Here is an 18,170-nt window from a genome sequence, read left to right as displayed (position 1 = left end):
TCCTTGCTTGTTGATTTCTTAATTTTCTTATGATTCTTTTGATTCCAGACATTTAACTATGATAAAATCAGAGAAAATGAAAGGGTCTTATATGCATCATAAAGCCCCAAAAATTCTGGGAAGAACCAAAGTTCCAGATTTGATATGGGACGATTTAGTATTTCTTCATTCATTCCCATCCATTTAAAAAATGTTTTTTTTGTTGGATAGCTTGAGTCACCCAGGAGTATTTAGCCTTACAAGGAGGTCCGACCAATGGTTAAAAATAGCTCTGATGGGCGGTTTTGCTAGAATAGGCAATAATGAGATCACCATTTTAGTAAATGATGCGGAGAAGGGTAGTGACATTGATCTGCAAGAAGCTCAGCGAACTCTTGAAATAGCGAAAGCTAACTTGAGTCGAGCTGAAGGAAAGAGACAAACAATTGAAGCAAATTTAGTTGTCAGACGAGCCAGGACGCGCGTGGTTGTGTAACAAGCGCGTAATGTCCACTGGAACGCCCATGAATTTTATCCTCCATGTCCGAATAAAGTGGTAATAAGTTCTATAGGATCAATGGATTCATGGTAAAATCCCTCCATGATAGATTTTATTACAATTTTTTGGCTTATAGAGAGATCAAATAGTATAGTTCTGTTGATAGCTTGGAGGATTAGAAGCATGACTATTGCTTTCCAATTGGCTGTTTTTGCATTAATTGCTACTTCATCAATCTTACTGATTAGTGTACCTGTTGTATTTGCTTCTCCTGATGGTTGGTCAAATAACAAAAATGTTGTATTTTTCGGTACATCATTATGGATTGGATTAGTCTTTCTGGTAGCTATACTTAATTCTCTCATTTCTTGAACGGTTAGTAGTACAATAAGATTAGTAGATAGTATTCAATCAAAGAAAACAAACAATAGTTGGAACAATCAATATGCGTGATGCAACCGTTGCTGCATTACATCCAAAGGTTCCTTCTTGACTAGCTCCAAGGATAGGACTCCCTATTGTATCTATATGCATTAGGATCCCGATTCATGGATCTCTCGGTTCGAGAAATAAGAGGATCGAACCATTTCTTCTGACTCTTTTTCAAAGATCTACTCCTTACTCAAGTTCCCAGTCAGGGCCAACCAACTTTTCATTGATTCATTATTCTTTTTCTTTTAGTTAGATCTTTTATTTAGATTTTCTGAATTCCTTCCTCAATTACGACATAAATGAAATGTTAAATTCTTGCGTAGTCTACTTTCCTTCGAATGCTGAATCCCTGAGCAGAAGAGCTATTTTCAAGTAGTGTCACTCCATTGTTGTCATTTTATATGTATATGGTTACAATTATCTACCCTCCCAGTGTGCCTATGATGTAGCACCCGATCGAACTAATCCATTGACACAAATAGGTCATGGGCGAAAATTGAGTTATTTGGGTCCTGGGGGTTTGACAGGGCGAACTGCTAGTTTTCAGATACGAGATATACATCCTAGTCACTATGGACTATTTTCTGTCATTTAATTATCTAAACTAATTTTATTCAAAAAACTGAAAACTCGATGTGGTTTGTAAACGATTCAACGAGCGCCCGTTACCTGTTCCGAGTGCAACCCGCCAGTCTTTGAAGGAAAAAAAATGGGTGGGCTCGGGTTAAATTACAAGATTGGTTGTTGGCTCGAGCTCTGATCGTTTGGCAGCCCAGTAGGGCCCGATTACGGAACCTACTTTGACCAACTTGCTTAGCTACACGTAGAGGATATTGATACGTACACGACTAAATTAATAGGTACAAAACTCATGTTTGGAAGACAATTAAAGTCCCACATTGAAACATGTTAGACCCCCAACTATTTATCAATATTAGGACTACAATCCAAAAATGAAAATATGTATGGCGTTGGTCTCATTCTCGATTTTTCGTTAAATATCAGTTAAGTGGTTCACGTGCCAACCACATGCGTGACTTATGACAAAAATACCCTTCTCTGGTATTTAGGTTTACTTAAACATTGACCCCTAAATATTTAGCAATTTTAAGAGTATCACACCCCCAAAATGAAAATATGTTTGAAGTTGACTCTCATTCTCGATATTTTTTGTCAAACATCAGTAAAGTGGGTTGTGTGGAAACCGCATGTATGAGTTTTTTATATTATAAGTAACAAATCTAAAACCTAACTAAAGACTAAACTTTGTGTCAAACGATTATATATCTGAGACCTTCTCTAACCTCTTTAATCAACCAAACTTATTGGACGACCAGATAGTATTAGGGTAAGCCTTTTTATATGTTTCCAATCGGTAGCCTATCTAATATATCTAGCCAAATGGGTTAAACCCGTCTCAAACTCCGGGTAGCCTACTTTCCTTGATATTTCTTGCTTATTTGGATTGGGTTCTCGAACTAACTTCGAGTTCATGGATCGACCACTTTCTATGGATAATACAATTAGAGATTTTAGATTTTCATGTTGTTAAATTAGGATGAATTTTTCATCATATCTGAAAACCTATAAAAATAAGAGGAATACGAAACTGCACGCGAACTACTCAATTGGTATTTGACGAAAAAAACGGAAAAGATAGTCAACCCTAAACATATTTTTGTTTTGAGGGTGTAGTCAATGTCAGTAAATAGTTGGGGGCAATGTTTAAACAACCTAATACTTTATGAAGGGCACTTTTGTCATAAATCACGCATGTGGTTGGCACGTGAACCACTTAACTGATATTTAACAGGAAAATAAAAAATGGGGTCAATGCCATACATGTTTTCATTTTGGAAGTGTAGTCCTAATCCCTAAATAACTGGTGGTCAATGTTTAAATAACCCAAATATATATAAGTTTCCTAATGCAATAATCATCTAGATTTAGATATCATGGGCCTAACGACTAGTCTTGGCTTCTAATATGAAGCATGAAATGAGCTATTGACTAATCCCTTAGGGCGCTACCGGGTGGCCCGACCCTTACCTGCCCGATCTCATGTGCCTGCTACAACGGTAGGCTCATGACGAACTTAGAGGGATGTTTTGCCCACATGCTCAGTTCGAATATTTTAACGGTCATCACCTTTGGTAATTACCTGTACTCGTCCAACTGAACTGGAATGTTGCCAGCAAGCGGCCGCGCGTCCCGACTCCCAGCCCCTTGGCTAGGGATCATAGAGAAGGAAGATGTGTGTCTAATCTAGGGCATTAGACATGGGGTTGTAATTGGCTTAGACAAATATTATTAATTTTTGAATAAAACTAAAAGATATTCTAAGAAAAAGAAAATTGAATAGTAATAAAAAGATTGAAATTTGTTTTCTCAACTACTCTCTCTAATAAAGCACGACAAAGCATTTTGAGCGTTGAAATCATGGAGGGGTGAGTGAGAAGAATCGGTTGAGAGGTGTTTCTTTTAAGTACCCTCCCTATCCCACCCCCCTCTTTTATGAGTCGAAGCGTGTGATCATTCATATCGCCATCTGTTCTCTCATTCATTCTTTTCTAGAGAGAGAAAGTAACTCATCAAAACTCTAGAGAGAGAAAGAGAAAGTAATCAAACAATCACCAGAAAAAGAAGAAGAAAATGAGGACGCCTTCAGTAGCGAGCAGTTCAAGACGATCAAATTACAGTAAAAGATTTGATTATCAAGATGAAATTTCAGATTCAGAAGCAGATTACACAATTGGAGGAGCAATGTTGCCTGTATTTCTTAAAGATTTAGCTAATCAAAATGATTTCGTAGAAATTACTTTAGAACTTGAAGATGATTCTGTTGTTCGTGTTTGTAACGTTACTCCAACTCCAACATCAAGATCTGAAAGAAGTAAAGATAATGATAATGTTTCATTAGGTTTTTTTACAAGAAGTTTATCAACAACATCAAGAATTCGTAGGAAATTTGCTTGGTTAAGATCTCCATCAAATAGAACTTCAATTGATTTAGAAGATCCAACTATTTTAGCTCGTGAATCAAGAAAAATTAAAGCTAAACTTGATAGAACTAAATCAAATGCTCAACAAGCACTTAAAGGACTTAGATTTATCAATAAAACTACTGGAAAAATTGATGCTAATCAACTCTGGTTAAAAGTTGAATCTAGGTTTCATTCTCTCTCTAAAGATGGTTTACTTTCAAGAGAAGATTTCGGTGAATGTATTGGTAAGTAAGAAAATTAGAATTCAAAAAAAAAAAACAGAATTTAATTTTCTGATTATGAATTTGTTTTTTTGAAAATTTTCAGGTATGAGTGATTCGAAGGAATTCGCCGTCGGGATATTTGACGCATTAGCAAGAAGAAGACGTCAGAAATTAGATAGGATTACGAAAGATGAACTTTATGACTTTTGGTTACAAATTTCCGACCAGAGTTTTGACGCTCGTCTTCAAATATTCTTTGACATGTACCATTTCCCTCTCTCTCTCTCACTTTCTCTCTCTCTCTAAATTTTTTAGATTTTGGGCCTTCAAATATTTTGTTGGCCCAATTTACACTTTGGCCCATTTAAGATCCTTTATAATCTTTTCCGAATAATTCCGGCCAAAATGGGAGGTGGCCGGCCGGACTTTGCCGGATGTTTCTCCATCATGATTGGTCTGGCGAAATTCATTTGTCCAACTATAGACGAGTTAGTCGATGTATTCATTGTAATTTTAAGTTTTCAACTATGATTAAATCCGCTAAAATTTTGATGAAGTTAATTAGTTTTCGAGTCTGATTTAATATTTTATTATAATCATATTTGACTGTTACATTGTAGGGCGGATAGTAATGAAGACGGCAGAATTACAAGAAATGAAGTACGAGAGGTAAAAAGTCGATCTCCTCTGAACAAATTAATATTTTCATAAATATTAGATCTCGGTTTGTCTTAAAAGTTTTGTTGAAATGTGACCAAAATCTAAAATGGACGACCAGATTTAACCTCTTTTAATTAAATAGGCAACTCCACCTGGAACTTGAGCTCATGTCTTATCTTTCTTGTGTTTTATCTTGTAGCTCATAATGTTAAGTGCTTCAGCAAATAAATTGTCCAAGTTGAAAGAACAAGCAGAAGAGTATGCTACTTTGATAATGGAAGAATTAGATCCTGAAAATTACGGTTATATCGAGGTAAGACAAATTTAGAGTTTTAAAAAGTAAAAGTACAAAAGAAAAAAAATCACGAACTTCTCCAAAACTTAAATTCCTTTAAGTGATTAAGTCTTGGGTGGTTGTTTTATTGATATATTTGTAGGACTACCAACTAATATAATTAAATATTCGTCGTGTTTGGTAGATGCAATTATATATAGTACAAGCAAGTCTATGGTTTTGTTTGCCTTAAAAAACAAAAAAATGTTTGACAAGTATTTAAAACCGACCAAATTTATGATGATCCTTTTAGAGAAATACATCATGATCAAATTCAATCTCCAAAGTAGCTCAAAAATCAAATCCTTCTATTTTAATTAGTAGGAATTAGTCCAACTATTTGAATCCGCCCAACTTTTGTTTCCGCCCCAAATTCTATATTATTATTCACATTTTCTTGTTGTTTTTTTGTCTTATTTTTTCATATTGTTTATGAAGTTATATATCAATATAACTATATATCGTGTATAATCGATGCATTATTTGAGTCCCGATTAAATCATTATTTTTTTTCAAAAAAGAAGTCGGGGTTTGGTTTGATTTTTGTATTTTTTTTTTTTACAGTTGTGGCAGTTGGAGACATTGCTATTACAAAGAGATAATTATATGAATTATAGCAGACCATTAAGTACAGCTAGTGTAAATACATGGAGCCAACAACAAAACACCAAAGGAATATCAAGCAAGCCAGTGAGAAACGTAATGCACAAAGTAAGTCATAAGTTGAGATGTCTTATTCTTGAAAATTGGCAAAGAAGTTGGATTATAGTTGTTTGGGTTTTAGCAATGGCTGGACTATTCGGTTGGAAATTTTACCAATATCGACATCGGACAGCTTTTCATGTCATGGGTTATTGTTTCCCTACGGCTAAAGGTGCAGCTGAAACGCTAAAACTTAACATGGCTTTAATTTTACTACCCGTTTGTCGAAATATGCTTACGTGGCTTCGATCAACGAGAGCAAGATTGTTTGTTCCCTTCGACGATAACATCAACTTTCATAAGGTACATAAGAACCCCACCTCCACCTTATTATTATTTTGTTGGTATATCATATTATATTTATATATGAGGGCGAACATAATTGTAGCACGATTGAAGTAGTTGACATAGACTTTGTCAGAAGAAAGATTTGGAAAAGAAACTTATAAGGGAAATATTTTAAAAGTCGAGTTAGACCAATTCGAACTGGTTGAATTTATTTGTCATTTTTCGAGGTAAGCAAGAAATTGATTGTTGACCCAATCATTGGTTAAGCAAACACCTATCCTGTGAGTTGGTAGATAGTTCATGTGTTTGGGGTGCATTTTGGGAACCTTCTGCAATTTGACTAGTTTGCTAATCCTGAGTAACAGTAATAAGAGATAGTAAAACAAATTTAATGGCCAAGTCAAGAATTTCTTATACTTAAAGATAAACGTATATGAGGCGGTCACCTAACTCGAGGATATTTCATCGAAAGAAAAAACCTAACTCGAGGATCACCAAAGGGATGTTTTTATCGTTTTTGAAAAAAAAAGGTTGTAGGAAGATGTTTTTGAGTCTCCTCCTCTGAGGCCAAGTATATATGCTAGTTGAGGTATTTGTCCTTATGGGTCACCACTAGAAAGTCAAAATATAAATCAAGTAACAAATTTTTTTTTTTTTATGAGAAAATCAAGTAACAATTAGAAAGGATAAATGTTTTATTGAAATGGTATCATTCTTGAATGTTCAGTAAATACGTAATTAATTACGAAAGCACGTTAAGTTCATAATCCACTCACATTAGTTTTTTTTTGGCGAGATAGAAATTTGACATCCTTAATCCATATGCAGATAATAGCATCAGCAATAGCAATTGGGATTGTTGTTCACGCAGGAACACATTTATCGTGTGATTTCCCACGTTTGATAAGATCATCACCAAAGAAATTTGAATTGGTAGCATCAGATTTCAATAACAAGAAGCCAAGTTACAAAGATTTATTAACAGGGGTTGAAGGTGTAACTGGTATACTAATGGTGATTTTAATGGCAATAGCTTTTACACTAGCAACACATCATTTCAGGAAAAACGTCGTAAAATTGCCAGCTCCTTTTAACAGATTGACTGGTTTTAATTCATTTTGGTATTCTCATCATCTCTTTGGTATTGTCTATATCTTGCTCCTTGTTCATGGTGCTTTCACCTTCTTCGTGCACTCTTGGTCACAGAAAACGGTAACGATTTTTAGGTTTACTTCTTAATTTTCATTTTTTTAAGCTTAAGAATATAAACTTGGTTATCTAAATTACTATGAATTTTACAGACATGGATGTATATCGCTATACCATTATTGCTCTATGTCGGGGAACGGAGTCTCAGAACACGAAGAGCGAAACAATACTCAGTTAAGATCTTCAAGGTACTCTCTCTACTTATCTCTTTTCCTCTTTCTGGGAACAAAAACGCTTCATTCTTTTATAGGCTTACTTTGACTTTGTGTCAGAAACTGATATTAACCACTTACTTCCATCAACTATTTCTTTTTAATCTCAACGAATTAGAATTTGAAAGTACACATTTTGCCATCAACACGTAGAACTCTGAGTCAACTACTAGTTAATTGTAGTACTCTTACTTCGTGAATTAAGTTTCGGAACCCTTGATTTTTGTACAGGTATCGGTACTACCCGGAAATGTTTTCAGCTTGATTATGTCAAAACCAAATGGATTTAAATATAAAAGTGGGCAATACATATTTCTGCAGTGCCCATCCATCTCTCCCTTTGAGTGGTAAGTTGAATCTTCCCTTTCCAGATTGCTCTATACCAATTTCTTATTTGAATATTTATGCTGTACCAACCATATACATAACTAATATATATTCGAGTTTTGACTATCGATTACTAAATTAAGTGAATATTTAATCTATAGGCATCCGTTCTCTATCACATCGGCACCAGGAGATGACTACCTCAGTGTTCACATCAGGACAGTTGGTGACTGGACACAAGAACTCAAACGAGTATTTACCGAAACTTGTAATTCCTCAAGTGTCATTGGTAGAGCTAAGTTTGGTCAACCCGAAAGAATTGAGCAAGTCAGGTAATTTACTAATTCCTCTTACCTTTTTGCCCGCATTGGGTATTTTAGATAAACTACTTATTCAACACTTTACCGTTCTACCCAAACCATTGATATCAAATAAAATACGAAAAATATTGATTGTTTACAGTTTGCCGAAACTAATCCTCGATGGCCCGTATGGTGCTGCTGCACAAGACTATAGAAACTATGACGTGTTACTCCTGGTCGGGCTAGGAATTGGAGCAACCCCATTCATTAGCATACTAAGAGATCTTTTGAATAACATAAGAGCAGCTGAGGATCAAACAGTAAGAAATTCAACTACGTACCCAAAAGAAATTCGAGTTTCACAAATGCTCGATTTAATTTATGGTTCAAATTTTTGTGTTTTAGGATGCAATCACTGAAACAAGCAGATCAGAAGATAGTCTAAATAGTATTACATCTCAATCAACATCAGTTGCATCAAGTGTGAAGAAGAAACCACAGAGGACTACTAGTGCTCATTTTTACTGGGTCACAAGAGAACCTGGTTCTTTTGAATGGTTCAAAGGTGTCACAAATGAAGTTGCCGAAATGGATCAAAAGGTAATATTTAATTACGCCTAGAAGTTAAAATCATCAAGTGTATTACTATAGACCACATTTGTAAACCACGTAGATATAACTGTAAAATTTTAAGGTAAAAAAAAATATGAATAATTTCAAAATTGGAACAGGGTGTTATCGAGATGCACAACTATTTGACGAGTGTTTACGAAGAGGGAGACGCCAGATCTACTCTACTCACCATGGTTCAAGCTCTCAACCATGCTAAGACTGGAGTGGACATCTTGTCTGGCACCCGGGTAAGCCGTTTCTATTATTACTTGACCGTGTTAATCATTTTTATTTTTGTTTTGTCGACCAACTTTTATAATGGTCATTTTTCACCATACCATTTTATACTAAAGTTGTTAAGTTGTTTATATATTCGTAAAAGTAGTGCAATGATATCGGGGCATGAAGTAGGTTTTGAATTGACAAAAAATAATATTATTTTGAAAGCAAGAAACTGATAAGTAGAATAAATAAATACGGGCGAACTTTTCATGTACCACTAAAGATTTTTAATTACAGTTTGAAGATGACAAGTCTAAGCCCAGATGATGATTGATCACCTTACTCGAACTAGTAAACTATAAGATTGTAATATAAAATTAAAATCCCCCATCATTTTCAATAATGAGGAATAATTTGACAAATTTGTAAGCTTTAATGATATGCATAATTGTATTCATGATTTGTGATAATAATAGGCAAACTTGTAAGTAACAATATTATAATTATTTTTTCGAGGCAGGTAAGAACTCATTTTGCTAGGCCTAATTGGAAAGAAGTCTTCACCAAGATTGCCTCAAAGCATCCTTACTCTACCGTCGGTAACTATTAATTCCCAAAACTCATCTTTTCATTTAGACGAGGCGATGATAAATCATATTGCTGGTATATCAAAAAGACGCCCTAAAGACAATTATCAAAGAAAATAAGTAACATAATAGTGATTTTTTTAATACAGGTGTATTTTACTGCGGGATGCCTGTATTGGCAAAAGAACTAAAGAAATTGTCACAAGAGCGGAGCCACACAACCTCAACACGTTTCGAGTTTCACAAGGAATACTTCTGAGGAGAGAACACATACCTACCCTCTCGTTCGTCACTATATTTTTGTAATTATTAATGGAAAAGTTTAAAGAAAAAAGGAAGAGAAAGAAGTTGTCTAATACGATCACTATCATTACAATTATATGTATAATGTAAATAACTTACTATGAATTATAGTAAAATGTTGGTCCAATATAGAAGAATATTGATACCTTACCTACCTTGAAATTGAGAGGTTGGCTTATAAGTTTGGTTAGCTAATATATTTAATACATATTTCATTATTGTACTAAGTAGTTAGTGTTAATCTTAAGATTAGTACTAATGACAATATACTTTTCTGTCACAAATCAATACCTCCTAGTTTAACCCAACTAGCTTGTCCTCTTTTTTCTTAATCTTTTTTTTATATATAAAAAAGGTTCAAAGCTCAGTCTCATGTGGATGAACAACACCTGCAACAAAAAAAAAATTTGTGGATGAACAACTTCCTTTGTGATTGATTGCCAAGAATAAAAAAAATCGGAGACAACAGTGGGTTGTGATCCTTCTATGAGATTCATCGAAATTTGAACTGAATTAAAAATTTGTCGAACACATTCCTGCCAAATAAGTAGATATTGGTACAGACTTTAAGAATTATAGTTGTTATTAACTAGGCAAAGTTGTTATTAACTAGGCAAAGTTAACGTTGAGAGGTAGCAAGTCAAAATCAAAATCAAAATCAAAATCATACTAATAAAATCAAAATCATAAAAAAGGGTTACCTATTTATTACAATTCTTGTTGGATAAATTAGGTTGCATAATAAAAGGAAAAAAAAGTATGATATATGGTGGGTTGGTTGGTCCATTATTGATCCTGAGTGGTGCATATCATGTTCTTGAGCAAAATAGTGATTTGGGGAAGATTTGATAAGGTAGACCGACCAAAGCTCAACTATAATGTTGGTTTTTCAATTCATGAACGTGTAACCACGTTCTAATATCTAGATTCCTCAAAAAGAATGTTGATATCTTGACTAAGTAGATATATGTTTCCTTACTAGGCATATGCTACCACATAGGTAAAATGTCATCTATCACATTACCTAATTGATGGAAAAAATTTACTTAGACATCTTTTTTACTTGTCGTTGTTGTCCGAAAAGACTTGATTAAATTGGTATACCTTACAAAAAAAAATCATTGTAATGTGCCTTATGTTGTCATGTTGTGACATTTATATATGAGACTAGCTTCTAGTTTCTCAGTTCTTGGGGCGACGTAAAGTTTCCGCTGGTAGGGGTGTTGGGTACCCAGTATACCAAGGAATCGAGAAAATTTAAATGTTTCTTGTCTTAATAATTATACCCTCGTTATGTATAAATAGTTGATTTCTCATTGCCAATTGGTTTTAAGTTAGATGATCACAAATTTAACATGTAGTCAGAACTAAACCTTAAAAGCTATATAGGTTCCACATCACCCGAAGAAAACATGTGTTAGGCTCAAAGAACCTCGCGTGAGGGGACAGAGCCGTATTTAAGGGGGGGCGGGCAGGGCATACACCCTCGCCCCCACCTCAAATGGGCCCATTTCAACTTCAATAGCATATTTAGTTTTAACCAATTAATTCAGAGAATAGATTAAACAAAGCATATGGCTCAATGGTGATGTGTTTGACACCTGATTAAACAAAGCATATGGCCCTCATCTTTTTTAACTATGAACTTGTTCTTAACTAGTACAAATCAAATTTATATTATTGAATAATTTTAAACTTTTATTTAGGGTCCATGGGTATTAAGTCGAAAATAAAGTTCAAAAAAAGTTTAAGGTCCAATCTTCCCAGAAAATAAGTTTTTAGTCCTTTTCGTTTTGGAAGGTACATTGTTGATAAATAACGTGTTATGTATGACACATATAAAAAAAATGAAATAAAGTATGGAAAACATAAAATAAAGTATGAAACTTTAACAATAAATAACAGGTAATTTATGAAACAAAACAAGAATTTTTCAACAGAAAAACACTGTAACTTTGAAGTCTAGGTATACTTTAAATAATTTGGACTAAATATCCATTATAATTATTATTTTGGCTTAAAATCCTATATTAATATTAGGGGGGACTAAATGTGTGTTTAGGGGTAGATTTTTGGAGTAGGAACCCAAAAAATGTTTTATGGTATATGAAGTATTTTTTTACTTTTTGTTATCATACAAGAGGGCCTCTTGTAAAGTTCGGCACCCTAGAATTCTCAGCCACGGCTCTGGTGAGGAAGCATGCGAGAATAGTATGGGAGAAAGAGATTTACCAACACAAACCCCACACTATACCCATTAAAGTGAGTGATATATTACAAGAGTAAAATGTGTGACCGGAAACTAAGACAATAGAAAATACTGAATAACATTTTCATATTATATTGTAAAATAATATGTTCTTCTGTAGCAATATACTTACCTTCTCCTTTTTCTTCCAATATCTATTTATTTTGGAGGGGGGTCTTCAATAATGTCAGGGGTCGTGAGATTTAATTTGGCGGGACTGCGGGAGGTCTAAAACTGTGTAATGAAATATCTGTTTTTCCAACTATTCTAGATGATGTTCAAGTCTTCTCGCTTTCACAACGGCCGTTTTTTAGTTTAATGTTGTCTCGCTTTCACAAAGTTTATGCCCCTCCAACTTTTCAAGTCTGCCTCTCACTAGTTCTTTTATTTTCATTTTGATACAAAGTACGAATGCAATTTTTGTTCATAACTATATTGTATTGTGTTGGTTCCTAACGTTATATCTTAGATTCATAATGTACTATGAACGAGATATAATATCTTTCTTGAGAGAAAAAATAAACTCGGTTTAAGAAAGAAACAATCTTGTATTTGTAGTTGAAGAACAAAAATAGGTTTTGTCACAACGCACTTCCGTAGTTCATAATACATTATGAAGATACACAAGCGAAAGTTTTTAAATACGACTACTCATAACGTAATATGAACTATATTGTATCGTGTTAGCTCATAACGTATTATTTTTTGTTCTAAACGTACTATGAACGAGACAAAATCTTTCATAATGCATTATGATAGTTATAATACACCACGAAGATTCACGGAAGAAGGTTTAAAAATATAATGCATTATAGTAGTTCCTATTCCTAATGCTTGTGATAAATATCAGTTTCTAAAGAGGAAAAGAATCCTGAAACAAAGATGAAATAGTCTGTTATTATAAAAACGAATTTGTCAGATTAAAATCAATAACAAAAGATCGATGAACTACTTTTGCATCCTTGTCAGATTGACTAGTGAAATTGATGAACCTTGACGATCACACTTAAAAGTTGATCGAAAAGAGAAAGCGGCAAGTGAGAATTTTTGGACCATATTTCCTTGTTTTTAACTACAATTTAGTGAGCACAACTACAATTAGCTTCGAAAACATCACAGTATGAACTCAAGGCCATTCTAATTTACCTCAGCTGCACCTTGAGTTATTTCTAACAGTTTCAAACTTGCACAATGAACTTGGGAGGGTAAAAAAGGGCTCCCCAACTTGATCAAATTGAAGCAAGTAACAAGTATTTACTAAATACTAAATCCTCTTTAATTTGATGGCATAAAAATGTCACATTCAAATAAAAGGACTAATAGATTACATACCCAAAAGGAGAATAGAGCCTCCCAAATTACATCACTAGAAAGGGGAGCAAGCACACATATCTAGATAGTTGAAACATCGCCTAAACGATAATAGTCATAATACAACACATAGAGACTAGAACACCAAATCAAAGTGGAAATAACTAAATACTAGTTGAAGATCATGAGTTCATGACACACGTGAAATTCATGCGATTTGATACAGTTGCTTGAGAAGTTCATCAGTCCATTGACGAACACGTTTCTTCAGTACAAGACCCGTAAAAAGACCCAGAAAGAAGGCAATAATCAAAAGCTTTGAACATGTTGATGCTGAAATCACTTCACAGCAACTACAGATGAAACAAGAAAGAATAAAGAAACAAAATTAGTACAAGTTCAGAAGTGTGAAAAGAATGCGTAAAACCCTTGCTTGGTAATCATATTGCATCAATTTCTGGGTACGGGGAAGAGACCTTAATGCAAATTTCTATGGTAGGAGCATGGCCAAAAGGGAATAGGTGAAAAGACTGAATATTTGCAGCTCGTGAGACCCCTAAAATGAACACGATATCTGGTTATGCTTAACCTTTTCTAGCATTAGCTCTTGCATTAATATTCTAGGATATCTTCTTGAAGAGACAAACCCAAAATCTGCCTCCATTATCAATATGTAAAACTAGATCGATATTATACTTATGGGAACATGTTTATATCAGTACAATCAAGAAAGGGTTAGACAAGTTAAATTCTGTAGTGAACTCCAAAACATTTAGAGATCCAAAATCTTGGTTCTACCTCCCTAGTCGACCTAAGATGAAACAAATGACAAATCACCTTTTATGGTGGTTTAGTTTTAGCTCATTCCAGAGTAAGCATTGCTTACACGATTGATGAACTAATAGAGATCATCTCCGTTGTATTCAATTTCCCTGTTCAGAAATACTACTTTTCATCCTTGATACTTCACTTTGAATTTTGTCCCATGAAAATCCGTTTACTTCACCACTCTAACTTACTAAACGACGTCAAGATAGAAATCATGAGCCGAAGGTGTCTGGACACCCTCAAGAAGTTGTTGCAGGACTTACATAAGTAAACAAAAATGGATTAGTCACGTGAGAAAATAGGTCTAGCATCACTTTAAGGAAATATATAGCATATCAGGAAAATAACTCGAAAGAGATAACTATCTCCAACGGGCAATATGTAAAATAGAGAGTTGAAATCCCGATCCAAGACCGAAAAGATTAATTCCACAGGATAATACACCATTTAACTATCCAAGAACCAATACGATTCTCAGATATATCAGCATTTTCAATATTTTTCATACCCAAAACTAGGTCAAGTTTATGCAGGGATTTATTAGATTCGGTTAAGCCAATGTTATCTTCGGTCCTAAAGTTAGCTCAAGTGTTAACGCTTTCCTTACACTTATAGATTTCTACCACTCCCTTCCACAATCATGTGTAACTAACTCAAACAATTGTTCCTTTCACTAATGGACCTAGAAGACTGTTCCCCCTCCACAATGGGAATGGGACCTGACATACTCTGATAAACCTGGGCTCTAATACCATTTGTGTGTGTAGTCTTGGGCCTTCCTTGCTCCCTAAGTGGTCATGAGTCTCTCTCAACCCAAAAACTAGATCCAGAGGCGAGGCTTCCTCTTGCACTTGTGGTGTCACCGCCAGGTCCTCCAACAACCAACATGGAACTAATCCAACATTACATCCCTATGTGTGATACCCACTTAAGGAGAAGGAAGACAAAGTGGGCCGCGAAAAACATATTTTTGAAGTCCATTAGGACAAGATATGGACATTCCAAGCATGGGTAGTATTTTTATTGGGAAATGTTAAATGTACAAAGAAACTTTGACAAAATCCTTGACTCGATGAATCACAAGGTTAAAAGAATGGTCCAGATCAAAGTCAAACTTTGAAAATCTTTTGTGTTTTAGTGAAAATGAGTCATTAAGTCAAAAATTTTGTCAAAAATTTTGTCATTGTAGCACTCCCCGTTTTTATTTGAGTTGGGAGTTTCTACAAGTTAGTATAAACTAGTTTTGCACATTTCCCACTTCATTTCTTCATACAAAATTATGTTATACTAAACAACATCATTTACCCTAGAATCCACAAAGACCTCAATGTCTTTTGGTTTTTATATCATTTTTCTACATTAACAAAAATTTCATTTTTTTAAGGATTCTTTTTCGCAAAGATAATATGTATCAGTGTCTCCAACCCAAGATCTAGAAGGTGGAAACCAACTTGGTAACCTCTCCAGCAAAGGGTTGTTGATAGATTTTAGCAGGACCTCCTAATCACCACCATGAAGACAAATGAAACTCAAGTACATAAAAAAATCAAAGTATGAACTAAGCTCCCAACTAACAGATCAGTAAAGAAAATATCAACTAGGGTTACATAAGGTAACTGAACCCAAATGCTTAAGTTTTCTACTCTATATGCAACAGTTTCTACAAAACAAAGTTAATAGCCAAAATGAAAACCCATTTTAAAGCAACTATAGCAGTTTCTACAAAACAAAATCCATGAGAGAGAGAGAGAGGGTACCTGAGATCTCGACGAGCTTGATGGGCAAAGAAATAAGAACCACCAAAAAGAGGAGTACCTGAAGAATTGTTGGTAACTTTCACTAGAAATAGGAGTCTATGGTTAAGCTGATCCATCGATCACCACAACGATTACTCACTAATAAAAACTTCTTCTTGAAAAAGTATAATCACATAAAACAGCTTCAAACAACAAAACTTCAAACTTCAACTCCAATGGCTTCTTAGGGCATCATGGGATTTAAAAGGTTGAGAAGGCTTTACTTTTTTTATGGTAGTACTGTGGGTTGCTTTTCCCTGCATACAGAGAAAGTACATGCATAAATGGCAAGCATTAGTTGAAGAGAGACAGAGATATTTATGTGTGACTAAATAGAACAATTAATTTTCTCAAAAAAAATGTTAAAGAAGAGATACAGGAGCAAGTCCAATGGTAGTCTTGTACCAAGTCCAACTCCAGCATGTGTTATGCCTAAAAAAAAAAATTATTTTTTCAATTTAAAATTTTATGCGTCAGCCCAACTTAAAAAATAAGTTCTAATGTCAGTGTGTGCTTAAGCCTAAAATTTGTACATATGAAAAACATGTGTGTGAACTTTTTGTGGGTGCTAAAATGTGTGCGATCTTTTGTACATGTGAAACACGTGTTTGAACTATTCTTAAAATAATATTTTCTTTTTCAAATTTTTGAAAAAGTGAAAATTGATTATAATTTAAAAAAAATAAAAAGTAATTATATTTTTTTAAAGTAAAAATTGACCGTTGGATTTGCTCCAACGACCAGATCCAGAATATTTGGTCGTTCGAGAGTCCCAACTGTCATGTATGGTACCTTCAGTCGACCCAAACCTTTGGAGCGACTGAAGGGTGCTCTTACGGCTGAGCCTCCGCTCAGCACCAAGAAGCTCCCATTGGAGCAACCGGCCGAATTTTGGGCATGCACCCTCTGGTCCAATCTCAGCTCCAAGAGGTGCCTTGAGAATCCCCAACGGTCATGTGAAGATGAAATTCTGGTCGTTGGATGTGCTCCAACAGGTAGAATTTTTATTTTATTTTTTAAATGTAATTTATTTATTTATTTTAATCCCATTAGTTTTTGTTTTTTTAGGGTTATTTCCCTAATGGCCCCCAACTTTGTGACCAGCTTCCTGCCTGACCCCCTACTTTACGAGAAATACCCATATGGCCCCCTTCCGTTATAACACCGTTACTCTTTCTCTCTTTCATTTCTTTTCTCTCTCCTCCAACATGTTTTCTCTCTCTGTCACCTCGTTAAAACCAGCCAACTCATCATCTTCTCCGGGAAGGTCGTCGGCCGACCAATTTCCCGGCCGACGACCTTCAAACCAATTTTTTTTTTTTATTTCATCTCTCCTCTCTCTCTCTCAAAAAAAATTTCACCTCCTCTCCCTCTCTCTAAACTCCAGCGAAGGGGGTTACCCTTCGCCGGAGGTCGGCAGACCTTCATAGTCTGTTCCAGCAGATCTGGAAGGTCTGCTGGAACAGACCTTCAAGGTCTCTTCGACCAGACCTTCAAGCTCTCTTCGACCAGACCTTCAAGCTCTCTTCGACCAGACCTTCAAGCTCTCTTCGACCAGACCTTCAAGGTCTCCCGACCTCCGGCGAAGGGTAACCCCCTTCGCCGGAGTTTAGAGAGAGAGGAGGTGAAAAAAAAAAAAATTTTGAGAGAGAGAGAGAAGATAGATGAAATAAAAAAAAAATTATTTTTTTTTAGGTTTGAAGGTCGCCGGCCGGAAAATTGGTCGGCCGTCGACCTTCCCGGAGAAGATGATGAGTTGGCTGGTTTTAACGAGGTGGCAGAGAGAGAAAACATGTTGGAGGAGAGAGAAAAGAAATGGAAGAGAGAGGGTAACGGTGTTATAACAGAAGGGGGCCATATGGGTATTTCTCGTAAAGTAGGGGGCCAGGCGGGAAGCTAGTCACAAAGTTGGGGGCCATTAGGGAAATAACCCTTTTTTTAATCTAACAAGTTTTTTTTTGTTTTTTTAAATCTACTTAGTTTTTGTTTTTGTAAAAAAATTATTTCGAAAATATTTCAAACGTGTTTCGCACATACAAAAGATCACACACATTTTTCGCGCACCTACAAAAAACCCACACACTGTTTCCCTTGCGCACAAATTTTAGGTC

At 35.1% G+C, this 18,170-nt stretch overlaps 1 protein-coding gene and 1 long non-coding RNA gene across 2 annotated transcripts; one reads left to right on the top strand and one right to left on the bottom strand.

Annotated features, from left to right (window-relative positions):
• Positions 1–3,263: 3,263 nt before the first annotated feature.
• On the top strand, positions 3,264–10,003 carry LOC147539338 (respiratory burst oxidase homolog protein E-like). Its single transcript, XM_086639852.1, has 14 exons — positions 3,264–4,139; positions 4,222–4,381; positions 4,739–4,787; positions 4,978–5,091; positions 5,677–6,117; positions 6,931–7,314; positions 7,404–7,499; positions 7,755–7,870; positions 8,012–8,182; positions 8,313–8,472; positions 8,558–8,752; positions 8,884–9,012; positions 9,507–9,585; positions 9,723–10,003. The coding sequence occupies exons 1-14, from the start codon at positions 3,563–3,565 to the stop codon at positions 9,830–9,832; spliced, it is 2,781 nt and encodes a 926-aa protein (XP_086495978.1). The 5' UTR covers positions 3,264–3,562; the 3' UTR covers positions 9,833–10,003.
• A 3,374-nt stretch (positions 10,004–13,377) lies between these two features.
• Positions 13,378–16,465, bottom strand: LOC147539337 (uncharacterized). The gene is made up of 2 exons (XR_015225641.1): positions 16,021–16,465; positions 13,378–13,788 (listed from the first exon to the last, which is right to left on the bottom strand). It is a non-coding gene; the product is annotated as an uncharacterized LOC147539337 (long non-coding RNA).
• Between the last annotated feature and the right edge of the window lie 1,705 nt (positions 16,466–18,170).

This window comes from Eschscholzia californica, unplaced genomic scaffold (genome assembly GCF_041429995.1).
Source record: "Eschscholzia californica isolate CP2 unplaced genomic scaffold, dmEscCali1.0.p SCAF_5, whole genome shotgun sequence".
Classification (NCBI taxonomy): domain Eukaryota; kingdom Viridiplantae; phylum Streptophyta; class Magnoliopsida; order Ranunculales; family Papaveraceae; genus Eschscholzia; species Eschscholzia californica.
Note: the sequence above shows the minus strand (reverse complement) of the source record. Positions and strands in the feature narration are given on the sequence as shown.

Bases quoted from the DNA above. Each gene is read 5' to 3' on its own strand.
- LOC147539338 (XM_086639852.1), top strand. From the start codon at position 3,563: ATGAGGACGCCTTCAGTAGCGAGCAGTTCAAGACGATCAAATTACAGT. The intron at 5,092-5,676 runs GTAAGACAAATT...TTTTTTTTACAG, and splicing joins AAAATTACGGTTATATCGAG to TTGTGGCAGTTGGAGACATT. The intron at 6,118-6,930 runs GTACATAAGAAC...ATCCATATGCAG, and splicing joins ATAACATCAACTTTCATAAG to ATAATAGCATCAGCAATAGC.